The 13069-nt window shown below is 39.7% G+C and overlaps 1 protein-coding gene across 1 annotated transcript; it reads left to right on the top strand.

The window, feature by feature from the left end:
• The first annotated feature begins 11215 nt into the window (after positions 1-11215).
• LOC114350088 (uncharacterized) lies at positions 11216-12679 on the top strand. Its single transcript, XM_028300733.1, has one exon. The coding sequence runs from the start codon at positions 11216-11218 to the stop codon at positions 12677-12679; it is 1464 nt and encodes a 487-aa protein (XP_028156534.1).
• The last annotated feature ends 390 nt before the right edge of the window (positions 12680-13069 follow it).

The raw sequence follows: 13069 nt of genomic DNA, 5'->3' as shown, positions 1-13069 counted from the left end.
CTAAACTAATTTCACGATACATTGCCGACGAAATCTGCGCTTGGCACCGGCTCAATATGATTTTTCCTTCACAACGCGACGTCTGATTACTGTAGTTACGTGTTATTTGGTATGAATTGCTAATGTCGCGGACTTGGTTCGGCAGCCTCTAATGAATACCTGGTGAAGGGTGTTAAATTGTGACCTTCGCCCGGTCAGCTGGCATGTGATCGGTTTGGCCCGTAATTACTGGCGTTAGAAACGTTTTAATGGTGGACTCGGTTCACTTAATAAATAGTTAGCGGACGAATGATTTTAGAATATTTTTTAAAAATATGTCACATGATATGAAATCCACGCCTCTATAGTTGACTACCAAATTACAGATATTGTAATAATGGCTGTTAAATAATACACCCTGGAACTAGGGTACCTACTCGGGTCAGATTGGACTTGAAAAGTAGTACACTAGACCACCTTCTCAAATTCGTTATAAAAAGTATACTTAATCTAGTAATTCACTGTGTATTTTTTTTGCTAATCTTACAAAATTACTAAATCCAAATAAAAAATTATCTTTATTTGTGAAGAATAACACTGGGGAACAGTCATTTTGCGGCATGGTAGTTTAGAGTCAATTCTGTATGCGACTAGTGTGCTGAATACTAGAAAAATATTAGATTTGTCAAATTGACTCTAGATCTTGAGATAAATACTATTAACTGTTTATATGAAAAAAAACAAAATAAAAATATCAATCTGTATAAAAAATATATTTACAGTAAGATCCTATTTAAAAACGATATAAAAATTAAAAATATATTTGCTTTTCATCAAATAATAGAAAAAAAAACTACAAAAAGCTTTTTCTGTAAGCTTTTATGTTATGGTTTTGGTGAGGAAAATTCCATAATTATGGCAACAGTAATCAGCCATCATCTGGTGGTCCCTTTGACCGTGGATGTCATTCTTCCACTATCCTGATGTTCTGGTAGAACCGTTCTGCTTATTCCTCACTGTAATCACCCAGAATAAGGGCGAACGTGTCCAAATGGCTATTGTTAAAAAAAAAAAACTCAAATTAGATCCTTATGTGTTAAATTTTTCAAACAACCAATTCTGAAAAGCCTGGTGCTCTATGACTCCCCAAATATTGTTTGATTACTAAAACAAAGCTTAGCCAAGCTCCAGATTCAATTTGTGTTATGTGGTTTACAAATACAGTGTCTTAATAAGAGTACGGATTTGCGGTCAATCGAATTTATTTTTTCCGTATTCAAACGGACGTTCCAGGACGTAAAGGACTTTAATTTGGCTGACTTTTGATCATTTTAGTGATAAGAAAGCTCAGTTCATATCTTTGGCTTTCCAAATTGAAGTCCTTTACGTCCAGCTTGACTCCAGTATGGCAAAGAGTCTTCACGAGTCTTGCAGACGATATTGGACCCCCAATATTTATTATTTTATGGAAGTTTTATAAGACAGTATGCTTGGTAGGTTTTTATCACTACCTCCGTGATCTTGTTTCTTTACTTTTGTAAGTTTAAAAGCCAAATATTAACAAAAACTGTTGGGATTGTAAACGCAAGGTTTTCATAATGAACTCATATTTTTGAGACAAAAAAGCTCTTTAAAAATTGATTTAAAAGACACAAACTGTTAATTTCAAGGTCTAGTAGCTGATTACTAAATTGTTGTAACTACAACTACACTAATACATGAGTAGAAAATAAAACTTAGTAGGTATAATCAAATTAATATAAGTTTAGGGAGGGTCGTTTAATTTTTTTCATTGATTTCTTGTGTCTCGTTTATCTCAAGAACCAGAGTCAATCCAAAGAAAGTAAATGCACACCATTTATGTCTAATACAAGTATTTACAAAATCCATTAACAAAATAGATGCCGCAGATTTTTTTATTTTTTTTTGTTCCGCAGTGTAATTAAATGAGTACTTACAAATCGTCAAATGCTCTTAAAGAGCCTATACATGTCTCATTCTTTTATACCCTGCATAATATAAAAATACATTTAATTATCTCGCTATAAATTTCTAGATTCTGGATTCACCCCCTAATGTAGGTATGAAGTAAAGATTTAACACCAACAGCGTAGTTCAATACTGCACTGCAAATAAGAGTCAAACGCTTGGCTATCCTCATAAACTAAATGCACTCAATATGGATAATACCACACGGTAACTTGTAATTGGGAAGCATAATGGCGGCAATATATGGAGGTAATCTAACTTTCTTAGCGATAAATACACCGGATTATTTCACCGAAGCTTAAGCGTGACACACACATAAAGTGGGAGAGATTCATAAGTGGAGCGGGTCGGTTTTAACCGACCTCAAAAAAGGACAATATTCCCATTTTTTTGGTTTTTTTATTAAGGCTGAGTTGCTGCACCACCTAACTTTGACCGTAACTATAACGATAACTGGCATTTTTTGTGTGGAGTTTGACAGATTATTGACGTTTGACAAAGTTATGTAAGATGGTGCAACTCAGCGTAAGAGTTACTCCATTTATTAACCAAAATAACTAGTCCAGTCAATAAAGAATTAAAGAGGGAAATGCGTGGAACACAACGATTAGAACAAAACAAAACCTAACCTAACCTTCTTTTTTTTTCGTCGGGAAATGCTTTGCGCATACCCACTAGTCTATGGGGACGGCCAGTGGGTTATGTGGGACTCTCCCCGCCTACCCACTAAAGGCGGGGCCCAGCCACTAAAACCCGACGGTTTCCACCAGAGCCCAAAGAAACGGAGCCGCGAGTTATTGTCCAGGTTGGACATTCGTCCGCAGCTCTGCCTCAGGCTCGCTCGTGAGCGAGCCTCTCTGCCTTCGAGGAAACCCCCAATCCCCTCCTCCAGTTGTTTTTTATAGAGGTTTTCTCCTCGCGGCCCTGGTACAACAGGACCGCGAGCTGATCAGAGAAGTACCGAGAGCGGCCCTCCAAAGAACGGGCCCGGGCAAACGCCCCGCAAAAAAAAAACCTAACAATTTTATTTTCCGAAATGAGATGTTGCATTCTGTTAGTCTCATTCACCTGTTTCGCTTCGCTACCGCTTCTCGTGTGAGTTACGCTTTAAGTAGTGCAGTTAACGAGGAACAGTAATGTGACAATTTACACTAATCCGATATTGAGTGGGAGGTCCTTTGCTGAGGAACGTTCAACTGATCTCTACTTGCTGGTGCAGTTTTGAATACTTATTTAAACCGTTGGACGTTGACTGAAACTTGTTATTGCATTCGATGTATCTGTCATGTCGAGAACGACTTTAAGGCTGGGTTGCACCATTATACATTAACTTTAACAAACGTCGAAAGTCTGTCAAACTCGATACAAAGACAGTTAAAGTTACCTTTAAAGTCAAGTTGGGTGCAATTGAAGCTTATTACGATAAATTAACATTTTAATAACTTAATCTTTCAAATTTTATACAACCTTAAAATCAATTTGATTACTACAGTTCCTTTGCTACCAAATACCTATCTACTTATCTCTACTCGATCCCCAAACAAACTCTAATAATATTGACCAACCTTCCGCATGACATGTAGATATCTGCCTTTCAGATTCACGTCCTATTTTGCATGGGATAATCCTAAATTAAACACACGCGTTTTTCTCAATGGATTATTAATTGAAGAGGGTGGTTGGCGAGCAAGATCACTGTACCAGCCAGCCGTGTAATGTTTCATTTCACGGAGCGGAGCGGAGCGGCGCGTGCCGATGCGGACTTCGTCTCCATTAAATAATTACGCACGCGGAAAACTAGTCGGGCAAATGAGATTTTAAAACTAGAGACGGTTGTGCGGAAAATGCTCGCGGAAAAACATTTTGACATGCGTGTAAGGGTCGAGGTTTAGTTGACATTTGGAAATTACATTTTATTTCTTACTAGCTTTTGCTAGCGACTTCTTCCACATTTATAAAAGTTATAACAATATATGGTATTCTGCTGTCTTTGTAAAGTGGCACTAATCCTAAGTTTAAACTTGCTACTACCTAATTTAACTAAATATAACAAGATTAGAGAAGTGAGGTAGTTACACAATGTAAACCAAAACCATAAAAAAAGAAAATTAGGCCATTTCCTTCTGAAAAGCCATTAAAACCCCATCCCACATTCGGAATGGACAGATGGCGCTACCACAATAATTAGAAAAGATCACCCCATCCCCACTGGGCCAACGGGATTGACACCACAAGACCGCCTAAGACGAGTTCGGGAACAGGGCGGCGAGCCACTTGGTAAGCGCATTACCGAATCACCAATTAAGCTTTGCAATATTGATGTCTAGTCTTCGGTCACCTTTAATAGGTTATGTCATTGTTCATTTTGTTAACTACCAATATCTAAGCCTGAGATGCAGCACCATCTTACTTTAACAGTAACTACAACAATAACCGGTGTTCTTTTTATGGACTTTGATAGACTTTTGACGTTTGTTAAAATTATAGTAAGATGGTGCAACCCAGCCTAAATGTCTACAGAGGTATAAATCTCAACCATAGAAAATAGATCTGTGGTTCCAACTAATAGGTATCAAAAAATAAAAACTACTTAGGTCTAATAAATTAAGATCATCATGCACTAAAGAATTATGTAGGTAATACAATTTTTATTTACATTTAAAACTAATCGTTTGCAACGCCTTATATTAGCATAATTTTACCTCTAAAATGTCAGCATTGAATTAGATTTATTGATACCAAATATTAGCTAAGAATGAAGTAATTTTAATTGGCGCAATTTGCAATAAAAATGTTAGTATTATGTTAGTATTATACTGGACAATAACAATAGCTACATATCTTGCAACTGTATGTCTGTCTCGAATGCTAGACGAGCCTTAGCCCAACGAACAAACAGACCGGGCCGGGAACACAACCCGTGCCCACTCAATAAGCGCATTACCGAATTAACAATTAGTCATGCCTACGTCTGCCCGCGAAGTTTGCACACATTTACATAACAATAAAGCCCTTTGGCTCCGGTCGGTTATGGCGATTTTTAAATTAATTGGATCGCGAACCGTGGAAAATTTGTGAGGGCTCCTGCCCTACGCAGTGCGGTCAGTGTTTTAGATTTAATGGTCAACATTCATTTTACCGCTGAATCGCATTGTTTCATAAATACTTTATAATGTGTACCTACTTAGTTCAATTAATTGATATTGTACGAGCAAGCTACGTACATTTATGTAAACTCATCAATTTGCGCGTTGACCTAATTCATCGATATTTCATATTTCATTCAACAAATCAGTTCGCATTGAGCCATCAAGAGCGCCGCGCGTACTCATTCATTAACATAAGTTCAAGTGCAAATATAAGTCTTTTTTATCTAAATCAAGTTTTATCATTTAACATCTTGTTTCGGGGCAACCCGAACATTGGTCCTTCGAGTCTTCCGTAAAAGGCGGGATCAAAACACGGGTCTTCAGTGAACTGTACACGTGTCATTGGTTCCCCTGAACCTATCGGAAAATGTGTACCTACAAGTGCACACCAAGTGCGTGACAGTGTTACTGTGCAACCAAGGCGCTGTGACACATCACGCAACCAGTAGGAGTGCAATCAAGAAGCACGCCTAGCCCGGGTCAACAAGGACTTGGGTCACCAGGAGTCAGCAGGTGCCGCGGGAGCATCCTCCGCGCACCCATCATCAGCAGCAGCTACAGTCGGAGCATCAGCATCTCCACTGCAGCACCAGCCGCATCAGCATCGGCAAAAAAGGCGTCTTTATCAAGTAAGATCTGTCCTTTTATTTCTCAGTAACCATGTCATCTATCGACGATGTCATGGCAACTCAACAGCAAGTGGCAGCAGCCATCGAACAGATCTGGACCAACTTCAAGAAAGATGGTTCAGAACGAAAAACACCTGAATATTTACAACGGCGTATAGAAATGCTAGATAAATATTGGGTCGAATTTGAACACAATCATATCAAGTTATCAGAGTTTGGTGAGGAATCTCCTTACTTCGAAAACAAGGAATTCGATAGAGTAAGAGAGAGATACGGTTTAATCAGAACAAGTATTCTAAGTTACAAACAACCTCAAGCACAAGAGAGGCCAAGCACTCCTGTGCTAAAAGCAGCAACTTTCAACCCGTCGGCAGCAACCAGGGCGGTCGACTTTAACCAATCAACAGCAAGAGGTACGTCAAGCAAGACTGACGAAATGCTCAAAAAACAACAAAGCAACTTCAAGGCTTTTCATCGAACCATATCAAACATAGACGTAGATTCCTTAACAGAAAAATGGGAATTTGACGACATGTTACGAACTCTCCAGGCTCGTTGGTCTGCTATAGATTCCCTACACTGGGAGTTAGACAGCGAGTTGGATGAGTCTAACAAACAATACGAGGATGCTTTTTCAAGTTATGAGAGAAAGTATACCAAAATCAAGAAAGAAATTAATCAGAAAATGTGGTCTCTGGCGCACAGGGAAAAATCAACGCCACTAATAGAAATACCGACCTTCAGTGGCAATTATAACAGCTGGGTCTCATTTAAGGATCTCTTTACCGAAATTATACACAACAATCCGACCATGTCGCATGCACAAAAAATGCAATATCTAAAAACCAAGGTAAGAGGCGAGGCCGAGAAGTTAATACATCATCTTCCTGTGAGCTCAGATAACTACACTACCTGTTGGGAAATTCTTAACCAACGGTACAACAACAAGAAATTGTTATTTACGTCACAAGTAACCATCCTACTAAATCTTCCAACAGCACAACAACATTCATCTAACCACATCAAACGCGTCCATGATACGACATTAGAATGTCTTAATGCAATAAAAAACCTAGGAGTAGACATCAGTACCTGGGACCCTCTGATTGTCCACATTCTGTCACAAAAATTAGATTCAGATTCATACATGGACTATGTTGAATCACTAAAACAGCCGAGAGAACTGCCTACGTTAAAGGAGTTTTTAAACTTTCTGGAGGCTAAGTTCACTACTCTTGAATCATCGCGTAGGAAGCAAGACAACCCTACGCCTAAAAATTCAGGAACATCATCAAACCAAGGATACACGAAAAATCATAATAGCAACCAGTTTCAATTTCAAAAGTTCAACAAGAATGCATTCTCTTCCAGTGTAAACCAACAACCACAAAACTATAGACCTACAACAGCGAGACACAAGTGTTCGGTATGCAAAAGTGATGATCATGGAATATACTTTTGCCCGAAATTCTTAGAAATGTCGCCTTTTAACAAACGCAAATTCCTTTCAAAACTCAATATATGTTTAAACTGTCTTAATTACCATGGAAATAAAGCATGCTTATCAAGTAATCGTTGCCGCGAATGTAATAAGGAGCATAATAGCTTATTACATGAAGCATTTACGCAATCGTGTAATGTGACAGCGGAAACGGTCAGCGGAGGTGCAAGTGCGGGGGCGGGGAGTGCGACAAGCGCAAACGTTAACTCAGGAAAANGGTTCAAATCCCCACAGTCGCCATAGATTTACTTGTATTGCGTCAAAAAAGCAAAAGAGCCTTGCGACTAACGATAACGCCCCGTGTAATTTTTGCGAGGCCGAAGGCCGAGCTCCGAATGCGAGGCCGCAGGCCGAGCGCCGCGTAGGGCGAAGCCCGGAGCGGCCAGCATCGCAGATCTAGCTTTTGTAGCCCGCGTAGCGGGCGACCAAAGCTAGTCTACAGTATTAAGAGTACTTTCCCTCCAGGTGGCATTACAAAACTCCACCCTGTATTATCATTGGAAAGAAGAGAAGCTAGAGATGTTTTTAAGATCATTGGCAATCCACAGGGTCAGGCAATCCATTATCACCTTAATTTTTTTTTTAATCGAAATCCAAGTTGAATTTTTTATCGTGGTATGTACTTTTGTTAAACTTTGGCGGCTCGTAACTACCTAGCTATCCAATCACTGGAAATTTAATTTATTTGACTAAAGAAAGACATATTCGATATTAATATCAAATAAAAAAAGCGGTTGAAAATACGCCAGAAAAAATATTGAAGCAGTTTTTAGGTCAAATTTTGGAAAAATAAAAATATCAATAAAAAAAAGTAGCTCACTTAGGGTCAAATGGGCGAACTTGTATTCTTAAAATGACCTTACCTATACACCCACGAAGTTTGTCTAACCTTCCGCCAAACACCCTGTAAATTCTTTTATTTACTAACCTTACGACTCCTTACAGTGATCGCCAGTCTTTCGGCTGGTAATATGGGGATACGATTTACACTGGATCGCAGTAGCGTACTTTCCAATTTGTATAGTAATTCGTCGAAAGATCTCATCGAAAGGCGAAAATGTTTAAAAAAAAACCTGTTCCTATCTTCTCGTAAATCAGAAAACGATGTTACAAAGGCGCCTCTCAGTAACCTTGTGGCAATCGAAAAGCTACAGTCGTGGTACATACACAATACACGTTGAGACCCGTAATTTTATTAGGGATTGTACATTAGTAGAGCTACCTCCCCTATCAGTTTGATTCACCCATTCTGGGACACCCTGTATAGATATAACATTTTTTTTGCGAGTTTAAGTAGAGGATAATATGGTGTTGAAATAAAAGACTTAAGTAATTTTCGATCCTAACTTTAATATATACAAAAAGGAAATACACGCGAGCGTCGCGACGCGTTCGGCGGCGTCGCGGCAGATCCGGGCGGCGTGGGCTTTGACACTAAGAATTTCAACACCCTTTCTTATGAAATATCTCACAAGACTCTATTTTTTACTCTGTTCCCTATAAACGCTAGAAAAGCCAGCTCCAATTCATATACATAGACTGGGTTTTCAAGCGTTCGCATCACGTACACCGTTCACACGAGTCGCGTTTCGCTCAGGAAGAAATGCACTAGATATCACATTCGAGAATTTCTTCCGGCAGAATGTGACTCAGTCGGACAGCGGAATCTGCGGTTTCGGTTTCTCTCGTAGGAGCCCAAACGTCCGTCATCGCCCGAACACAAATTCGACACGCGGCCGCGTCTCGGGTCGAAGGTTCGGAACGGCTCCCGGGCGTCGTCGAGCGCGAGGCGACCGCTCGCACGACGGCGGGAAAACGCTCGAGGTCACGTTTTCCGCCCGTCGGTTCGACTCCGTCCGGGGTCGCGCGGTCGGGAGACACTTTCGGGCGCGCCGGAACGAGGCCGCGCAGTAAAAAAAAATCAATCGACACGTCCACAAGCAGGATCTCCAAACATCGGGTTACATTTCTTAATCACTAAAAAAATATCAATCAAGTAGAACGGGACGCGGGTCGGGCCGCGGCGGGGCGCGCTAGTGGCGCCGGTCGGCCAGCGCCGAGTGCTGCGACAGGTGCGACAGCGCCGAGTGCGCCGACGAGCACATGTCCTGCAACAGAGCGGTGCGTGAGCGGCAGGGTGGAAAAAAATCATGATTTATTTATTTATTATTACTATTATTATATTAGGTCTACTAACATTGTTACATTACAACATGTACACTTAAAAATTACAATTATGAACAAAGTTACAGTTAAAAGTTATTTAATTTATATTGATTTTTATTCGATTTTGCAATCATTGCCTTAGTTTTTCATGCGGAAAACATGTTTATTTAGGTACAATTGAGGTATAGTACTGGGAACAAGGAGCCGTTCAAGTATTACGTAAGCACCAAGGGGGGGTGGGGGGGTCTCTGTTTTGCTTATTTTGGATGACATGGGGGGTAGGGGGGTCTGGATGATGATTACGTCATCGTTAGTTATTAACGTTTTTTCGGGGATTCCCGCAAATAATACATATGCTTAGCCACTCGCTTTGAGAACTGATTAGGGGAATTACCGCACATTAGGGAAATTACCGTGCGCTATTCACTTGTCTAGTAATTAACTCTCGTGTCGAAACTGCCCATTGAAATTTGAGAGTCGTAGTCCGCATATTGTTTACTATTACCCATAGTACAAGCTTTGCTTAGTTTGGGACTAGCGGCGCAGTGTAAATCATAAAAAAATAAAATAAAAAAAAATAAAATTTTCATGAATTTTCCTATTTTAAAAATGACAATATAAAAAACATTTATAACTAAAAATTTTTACGTAAGCATAGGGGGAGGGGGTAAGTGCTTTGCTTACTTTTGATGACAAGGGGGGCGGGGGGGTAAAAAATGGTAAGAAATCTGCTTACGTAATACTTGAACGGCCCCCAAGCCAAAAAAGTTAAATTATGTAAGATGGTATGTGTACGAGCAAGCTACGTACATTTATGTAAACTCATCAATTTGCGCGTTAACCTAATTCATCGATATTTCATATTTCATTCAACAAATCAGTTCGCATTGAGCCATCAAGAGCGCCGCGCGTACTCATTCATTAACATAAGTTCAAGTGCAAATATAAGTCTTTTTTATCTAAATCAAGTTTTATCATTTAACATCTTGTTTCGGGGCAACCCGAACATTGGTCCTTCGAGCTGTCTTAATGCAATAAAAAACCTAGGAGTAGACATCAGTACCTGGGACCCTCTGATTGTCCACATTCTGTCACAAAAATTAGATTCAGATTCATACATGGACTACGTTGAATCACTAAAACAGCCGAGAGAACTGCCTACGTTAAAGGAGTTTTTAGACTTTCTGGAGGCTAAGTTCACTACTCTTGAATCATCGCGTAGGAAACAAGACAACCCTACGCCTAAAAATTCAGGAACATCATCAAACCAAGGATACACGAAAAATCATAATAGCAACCAGTTTCAATTTCAAAAGTTCAACAAGAATGCATTCTCTTCCAGTGTAAACCAACAAACACAAAACTATAGACCTACAACAGCGAGATACAGGTGTTCGGTATGCAAAAGTGATGATCATGGAATATACTTTTGCCCGAAATTCTTAGAAATGTCGCCTTTTAACAAACGCAAATTCCTTTCAAAACTCAATATATGTTTAAACTGTCTTAATTACCATGGAAATAAAGCATGCTTATCAAGTAATCGTTGCCGCGAATGTAATAAGGAGCATAATAGCTTATTGCATGAAGCATTTACGCAATCGTGTAATGTGACAGCGGAAACGGTCAGCGGAGGTGCAAGTGCGGGGGCGGGGAGTGCGACAAGCGCGAACGCTAACTCAGGGAAANCAGGAAAACAAGTAAAAGGTAGCTCGCACGTGTCACTACCAAACGAACCAATAGAAATATTATTGCCAACCGCGATTATCAAAATACAATCAGCGGATGGCTCTTACCATACAATGCGTGCCCTCCTAGATCAAGGCTCGCAAATCTCTTTGATCACTGAGCACGCAGCTCAATTATTGAGATTACCAAGGAAAAAATGCAAGGGTGTGATATCAGGCGTTGGCAATAATGAAAGCAGCTGCAAAGGGATGATTAGCCTCAAGTGTATGTCTGTAGCCAACGACTTCACCTTTGAAACAGATGCATTGATCATGAAAAATTTAGTCAAGAATCTACCAAGTTGTACCTTTTCAAAACCAGATTGGTCCTACCTCGACAATATATCATTAGCAGATCCCGAATTTTATATTAATCGTCCTGTAGATGTCCTGTTAGGTGCCGACATATATTCGACCATTTTATTAGATGGTTTATGCAGAGCAAATTCAACCTTACCGACCGCCCAGCAAACACGGTTGGGCTGGATACTGAGCGGTAACGTTACTTCATTTCAATGCAATGTCGTCATACATAATCTCGACGACATTCAAAAGTTCTGGGAGATGGAAGATATTTCAGAGCCTTCTGACGTTTCATCTGAAGACCAGCGATGCATTGAATATTATCAAACAACAACAATTAGACAAGAAAGCGGCAGATACCAAGTCAGGCTGCCGATGAAACCTAATTATCAAGATAGTTTAGGTACATCAAAAAACAAGGCTATCGGTCAATTTTATTCATTGGAACAAAAACTCAACAAACAAGTAGATATTGCACAAGACTACAAGTTATTTATTAACGATTATTTAGCGCTTGGACACATGAAACCTGAAATCGCTGACAGCAATTCGAGGCTCGAATGTTATTTACCTCATCATTGCGTCACGCGACTGGAATCCTCGACGACAAAACTTCGTGTCGTTTTTAATGCATCAGCAAAAACATCAAGTGGACAAAGTTTAAATGACGTGATGTGTCGAGGTCCTAATTTACAACAAGACCTGCAAAGTCTCATAATCAAGTGGAGACAATACAAATTTGCATTTACGGCCGACATTGAAAAAATGTTTAGGCAAATATGGCTTCACGATCAAGATCAACAATTACAAAAAATAATTTGGAGAAATGATCAAACACAAAAATTACAAGTTTACCAGTTAGCAACGGTTACCTACGGCACCAAGGCGGCCCCATTTCTAGCTATGATGACACTCAAGCAGTTAGCTAGAGATGAAAAGGAGAACTACCAAGAAAGCTCTGCGCCAAGTGTCCTAGAGGAGTGCTTTTACATGGACGATCTCATACATGGCGAACACTCCATAACAGCCGCTAAACAACTACAAACAGACATGATTAACCTTCTTAATTCAGGTGGATTTAACCTAAGGAAGTGGAAATCCAACTCACCTGAATTACTGAAAGGCGTCAGCATCGAGGAAAACAATCAAGATATATTTGATTTCAAGCAAGCGGAGTCCACAAANGCCAAGTGTTCTAGAGGAGTGCTTTTACATGGACGATCTCATACATGGTGAACACTCCATAACAACCGCTAAACAATTACAAACAGACATGATTAACCTTCTTAATTCAGGTGGATTTAACCTAAGGAAGTGGAAATCCAACTCACCTGAATTACTGAAAGAAAGAAAGAAAGAAAGAAAGAAAAACATTTATTTGGTTCAAACTTAAAAATATAACACACAGAATAAGATAACAAAAAACAAGTATAAGTTAGAACCAAAATTGGCCACCGCTCAGCAAGTGTCATGCTCTGGAGTGTAATAAAACCAGAACCAGAAAGGCGTCAGCATCGAGGAAAACAATCAAGATATATTTGATTTCAAGCAAGCAGAGTCCACTAANTCCACAAAGACCTTAGGGCTTGGCTGGAATCCCAAATCAGATACCTTCACGTTTCAATC

This window comes from Ostrinia furnacalis, unplaced genomic scaffold (genome assembly GCF_004193835.3).
Source record: "Ostrinia furnacalis isolate ACB-3 unplaced genomic scaffold, ASM419383v2 OfSCF0780, whole genome shotgun sequence".
NCBI lineage: Eukaryota > Metazoa > Arthropoda > Insecta > Lepidoptera > Crambidae > Ostrinia > Ostrinia furnacalis.
This window is presented reverse-complemented; position numbering and strand designations above follow the sequence as displayed.